The sequence below is a fragment of the Microtus ochrogaster genome, chromosome 1 (genome assembly GCF_000317375.1).
Source record: "Microtus ochrogaster isolate Prairie Vole_2 chromosome 1, MicOch1.0, whole genome shotgun sequence".
Lineage (NCBI taxonomy): Eukaryota > Metazoa > Chordata > Mammalia > Rodentia > Cricetidae > Microtus > Microtus ochrogaster.
In genome coordinates, this window is record NC_022009.1 from 50080957 (window position 1) to 50087304 (window position 6348).

General features: G+C 38.4%; 1 gene segment (V, D, J or C); it reads right to left on the minus strand.

The window, feature by feature from the left end:
- Positions 1-5351: 5351 nt before the first annotated feature.
- On the minus strand, positions 5352-5809 carry LOC101986787. The segment is given in 2 exon segments: positions 5352-5680; positions 5764-5809. Coding segments are annotated over 2 exon segments (375 nt in total).
- Positions 5810-6348: the final 539 nt, after the last annotated feature.

The window sequence follows — 6348 nt, forward strand, 5'->3', positions numbered from 1 at the left end:
TGATCATTCACTCCCAGTCCAGTTGGAGTTGGTGAGCTACCATTAGCTCAAGCAAACTGTCTCAGTGGATGACCGTTCATGGTCTTGAATTCCTTGCTCATTCTCTTACTTCCTTCACTCTTCAACTGGATCTTGGGAGTTCAGTCCAATGCTCTGATGTGGGTCATTGCCTCTGTTCCCCATCTGTTGTTGGAAGAAGGTTCTATGGTAATATTTAAGATAATCATCAGTCAGAATTCAGGGTAAGGTCAATTAAGACACCCTCTCCTCCATTGCTTAGGGTCTCAGCTGGGTTCATCCCTGTGGGTTCGTGGGCATTTTTCTAGAGCCAGGTTTCTTTCTAACTCCATAATGGCTCCCTCAATTAAGATATCTCTTTCCTTGCTCTCATCTGTCCTTCTTCCATCTTGACCATCCTATTCCCTCAAGTTCTCCTCAGCCCTCCTTCCCACTTTTTCTCCCACCCCCTGCCCCCAAATTTTTATCTGATTTTAATTTCCAGGTGGATCTATATATGTTTTTCTTTGGGTTCACCTTATTACTTGGTTTCTCTAGGATCCTGAGATATAGGCTCGATGCCCTTTGTTTATGACTAGTATCCACTTATGAGTAAGTACATACCACATTCGGTTTCTTTTGGGGGGGGGGTTGTGTTACCTCCCTCAGGATAGTGTTTTCTAATTCCATCCACTTGCATGCAAAATTCAAGATGTCATTATTTTTTACTGCTGAGTAATACTCTAATGTGTAGATGTGCTACACTTTCTTTACCCATTGTTCAGTTGAGGGGCATCTGTGTTGTTTCCAGGTCCTGGCTATGCTGCTATGAACATAGTTGAATATATGCTCTTGTAGTATGATTGAGTATATTTAGGATATATTCCCAAGAGTGGAATTGCTGGATCCTGAGATAGGTTGATTCCCAGTTTTCAGAGGAACCGCCACACTGATTTCTAAAGTGGTTGCACAAATTTACATTCGTACCTGCAATGGATGAGTGTTCCCTTTGCTCTACAACCTATCCAGCATAAGATATCGTTAGTGTTTTTTATCTTAGCCATTCTGACAGGTGTAAGTTGGTATCTCAAAATTGTTTTGACTTGCATTTCCCTGAGAGCTAAGGACACAGAACATGCTCCCAATTTACTCAGGAGATCTTGTCTTTTTCTACTTACCATGTAGATTAGATCTATGTATGTCTCTCCTAGTGTCCTCATTGTTATCTAAGTTCTCTGGGATTGTAATTTGTGGGCTGGTTTTTATGAAGCTACAGTTACCCTAATACCAAAGCCACACAAAGGCTCAACCTCAAAAGAGAATTACAGACGAATCTCACTCATAAACATGGATACAAAAATTCTCAATAAAATACTGGCAAACCAAATCTAAGAACACATCAAAAAACTCATCCATCATATTTAGTAGGCTTCTTCCCAGAAATGCAGGGCTAGTTCAACATATGAAAATCTATCAATGTACTCCATCATATAAATAAACTGAAAGGAAAAAAAAACATATGATCATTTCATTAGATGCTGAAAAAGCATTTGACAAACTCCAACACTTGAAATTTTTCTCTTGAGAATTTTGTTTAGATCTGTATTTCAATTTTTAAATGGATTATTTGAAATGTTTATGACTAATTTCTTTAGTTCTTTATGTATTTTGGAGATCATTCTCCTGTATGATGTTGGACTGGTTAAGATCTTTTCCCATTCAGTAGATTACCTTTTTGTCTTATTGACTGTGTCCTTTGTTTTCCATAAGCTTCACTGTTGTTGAGGTTTCTGTCCCACCTGGTCCCCCAGCCCAGTTCCCACAGTCAATCAGTCCCAAAGAAATTACACAGAGGTCTACATTAGTTATAAACTGATTGGCCCATTAGCTCAGGCTTCTTATTACCTCTTATAACATATATTAGTTTATTATTCGCCATTGTTCTTATCTGTGTTAGCCATGTACCTCATTCAGCGGTGCAGTCACATCTTGCCTCTTCTGTGGTCGGGTCAGGACTACAGAGGAATGGGCTTCCTTCTTCCCAGAATTCACCAGTCCTCATTGACCTACCTCTACTTCCTGTCAGGTTGTCCCGCCTACACTTGCTGCCTGACTAATGGCCAATCAGTGTTTATTTAAAATATAATTTACAGAATACAGATCATTTTCCCACACCACTTCCCCCGTATTTTTAAAACAAAGCAAAGTATCCAGAGTCCTTCTTTGGAAATGTGGGCATAGGTTTCCAGGCTACTTCCTGCTGGTTGGGGGCACTGATAATCTTATGGGTATCTAATGATATTTTAGAATTATGATCGAGTTCTCACTGGAGTATCCTTTGAGTCTTAATTGCCTCAGACAGCAGTCTTGAATCTGTTCTGGATGTAGAACTCAGACATCTGGGCTATCTGTTCCTACCTGACATTTCTCAGGTGGTCTTTCTTTATAAAACCTGATTTTTCTTAACTCAGAATGAATCCACAGCCTCTCATTTCCTGTGGAAACAAAAGCAAATCCTGTTGGACAAAGTAACATATCTTTTGACTTCAATTTTGAAGTCAAGGTATTTTCAAAATACCTATGTTAGATTAATTCAGCAGCATTTATAAGCAAATATCTTTAAGCAGCTGTTGCTTCCTGCTCAGCATTCAAACATTCAAAGAGCATAATAATGTACAGTATCCAGACTCTTTGTGTATTTTTCATCTTTATGTGGCTTTATTTTAACCTCTATTTTTTTTGGCATTTTAGACAGGGTTTCTCTGTGTATCTTTGTCCTGGACCTCATGCAGTAGAATAGGCTGTCCTTGAACTCACAGAGATCTTCTTGCCTTTGGCTCCCAAGTTCTGGGATTAAAGATGTTTGCACCATACCTTGAACTCACAGAGGTCTGCCTGGCTCTGTCTCCTAAGTGTTGGGCTTAAAGATATGTACAACAACACCCAACTACTCTCCTTTTTCTTTTAAGGACTTTACCCTTTTTCTTTTCTCTCCCAAGCCTGAACATATTTTTATCACATGGTAAACCATTTAGAGGTTTTTTTTTATCTTTGAATATATTTTTACTGTACTTATCTCTTTTTTACTGACTATGTGAGTCTTTAATTTGCTAAGCAATATAGAGAGGATTAAATCCATCGCTTTGATGGCTAGATCCAGCCCATTCCTATGCTTTCTGAGATTCCAGGCTTATGGCAGAGGTACCAGCTGGAGTAATGCTTATTGCCACAACTCTATGGCATTTCCAAATCCCTTCCAGCAAGCAAGCTGCAGCAGTCTGGTCACAAACTACACTCAAAGGCTTTGTAGCTGGAATTCCTGCCTGAAAGAGTCAGAGTTTGAACTGGCAGGATGACCCAGAAAGCTGGCATTTTAATATAATCCAGCATTTTTCCTGATATGGCTGAAAACCAAAAAACATCCAGTCAGCTTTTCATCAACACCATTTAAGTGTTTTGAGGCAGGACTTCTTAAAAGAGCTGTAAACACCACTTCTCAGTTTTAGGAAGTCCCATTTATTTACTATTTCTCTAAGTGTCTGTGCTACTGGTATTATATTTAGGAACTGGTCTCCTGTACCCAAGCAATATAGGATACTTCCCACTTTCTTTTTGATCAGGATCAATATAAACAGATGTTTATTGAGGTCTTTAATCCATTTGTCCTTGAGTTTTGTGCATAGGAATAGGTATGGATCTACTTCCATTCTTCTACACTGACATTGCCAAACTCTTTCTATGAAGCTACAGTTACATGGATATGAAAAGCACACAAAGACTCAACAAAGAGATGGCATAACAGAACAATCTCCCTCATGAACATTAATGCAAAACACTCAATATTATACTGGCAAATTGGACCCAATAACATATCAAAAAATCACTAACCATGATCAAGTCAACTTCATTCCAGTGATGCAGGGATGGTTCAACATATAAAAATCTTTGTATTTAATCTACTATATAAATAAACTGAAAAAATAATGTGATCATCTCATCAGATGCTGAAAAAGCATTTGACAAAATCCAACACCCTTTTATGACAAAGGTCTTGGGGAGATCAGAGATACAAGGAACATATCTAAACATAATATAAACAATATACCATGAGCCAACAGTCAACATCAAATTAAATGGAGAGAAACTCAAAGTAATTCCACTAAAACTAGGATCAACACCAGAACAAATCATTTCTGTGCAGCATAGTTCTTAACGATCTAACTAGAGCAATAAGACAACAAAAAAATCAAGAGGATGCAAATTGGAAAAGAAGTGAAAACACAAATTTTATCTGTACCAAGATTGATTCTGAAGTTGCTAATACCTCTCATACCATTGATGATTTTATAAAAGCATGCCAAAATGATGGCAAAGAGGAGTATAAAGTTCAAACTCAGTCAGTGTCCTTGTAGCCTCCTATAAGTTTTAAATGTGGAGGCATATAACCATTTTCAAATATAATATAAACAAAACTATTATAATCATCCTCAGTATAGTAAATTTTCCTCTAAAATACCTGAAAAATGTAAAATGCAATTTCACTGATCCATTCAGTATTAGTCAAGAAGTGGTGACAAAGGCAATCAAACTTCAGGAAAAAGGGGAATGAGCAACCAGGGCTACTGATTACACGACCAGGCCTCTAACATTCCCAGCTTGTTATCCGACTGTTTTCCCCCAGTGCTTTCTGTGCAGGAGCCCAGCTTGTTGCCAAAGCAGCATATCCAACACCCTGTGCAGTTCACAACAAGACACTCAGCTCCATCCTAATAAGACAGTAAGAGGTTTAATTACTACTCCCAAACAATTCATCATTCTTGATCATATGCATAAATAACTAAAGATGTAAAATTATATTTCATAAGAAAGTTTAAAACATCTGCCGCCAAAACTCAAAAAAACTGTCTTTACTTATTTTAGGGAAACCAAATTGGACTATGAAAGGGGCTTTGTAAGTACACATGCTGTTGTTTTGTCTTTACTGGCTTAATCCACATTATAGCTTATTCCCAGCTATTTCAGCAACACTTTCATTCCCTTAGATTTATGAGATATTTATATCATAATGTAATGCCACAATCATATTGTCCTACTTTACTTTATAAAAAATTAATCATGTCAATGGAGGTGGTCACTATTAAACAGCAGGTCAAGATTTAGCATGCTCTAAGGGCATTCTGAATTAGCATCACTTTATTCCTTGCAGTCCTTTTGAAACCCTACAAAGACTATAAGATTGTGAAGTGCTCAAGGGACAACTTAGAGTGATCATTTTGGAGCAAAGCTCCAGGACAATCTTCTCTGCAATCTCAGTCTCAGGGCAGCTTCCTGCCCCTCCAGGGTTTTTGACACACTCAGGATGTGGTTGCAACACTGTGTCTTGTACAGTAATAGACTGCAGAGTCCTCAGATGTCAGGCTGCTGAGCTCCATGTAGGCTGTGCTGGAGGATGTGTCTGCAGTCAGTTTGGCCTTGCCCTGGAACTTTTGATTGTACTTAGTATTACCATTTTTAGGATAAATCCATCCAATCCACTCCAGGCTCTCTCCTGGCTTCTGCTTCATCCAGTGTATAGTGTAGTCAGTGAAGGTGTAGCCAGAAGCCTTGCAGGACAGCTTCACTGAGGACCCAGGTTTTCTAAGCTCAGGACCAGACTGCTGCAGTTGTACTTGAGAGTGGACACCTGTGAAGACAAAGGCATAGTGTATATCACTGTCACCTCAGTCTCTGTTCCTTCTTCAGGATTGAAACTAGAAAGCTCCTTACCTGTAGTCACAGACACAAGGAAGAGAATGGTCCAGCTCCATTCCATATTGAAGACCTGTGTGCTCAGTGACTGATAAGAGGACACTGGTCATATGTTGTTCTGGGGTATGGACATTCCTGTATTTACCATAATAGATTCAGGTTATTTGCATATTCATGAGCAGGGAACCTGTTAGCTAAGAACCCAGTCTAGGAGGAGGAGAAGGAGTTAGAGGAGACCTGTGAAAGGCAAAAGATTGTTGAAGTCCGAATCATAATGCTGTCTGAAGAAGTGTATAAAATGCTCCTTCTGTAAACGCTCTACAAATGCTGAGGGTGTAAATAGGCACATGAGTTCTCAATAAATTTCAAGCCTGAGACAGTTGCTCCTCTTCATGAAAAGCTTATAAGTCTGATTTATAGATAGTGGTTGTAAAAATAAAGATAGTTATGAGAAGTTTAATACTGCTTAGTTTGAAATTCTTCAAATTGATGCAATTAATATTTGCCTTTCAAACAGAATATAAACTAAGAAATTCATCAAAATGAACAAAAGTAAATGTACATCAGCAACATTTACACAAAAATGATTATTGCAATAACATC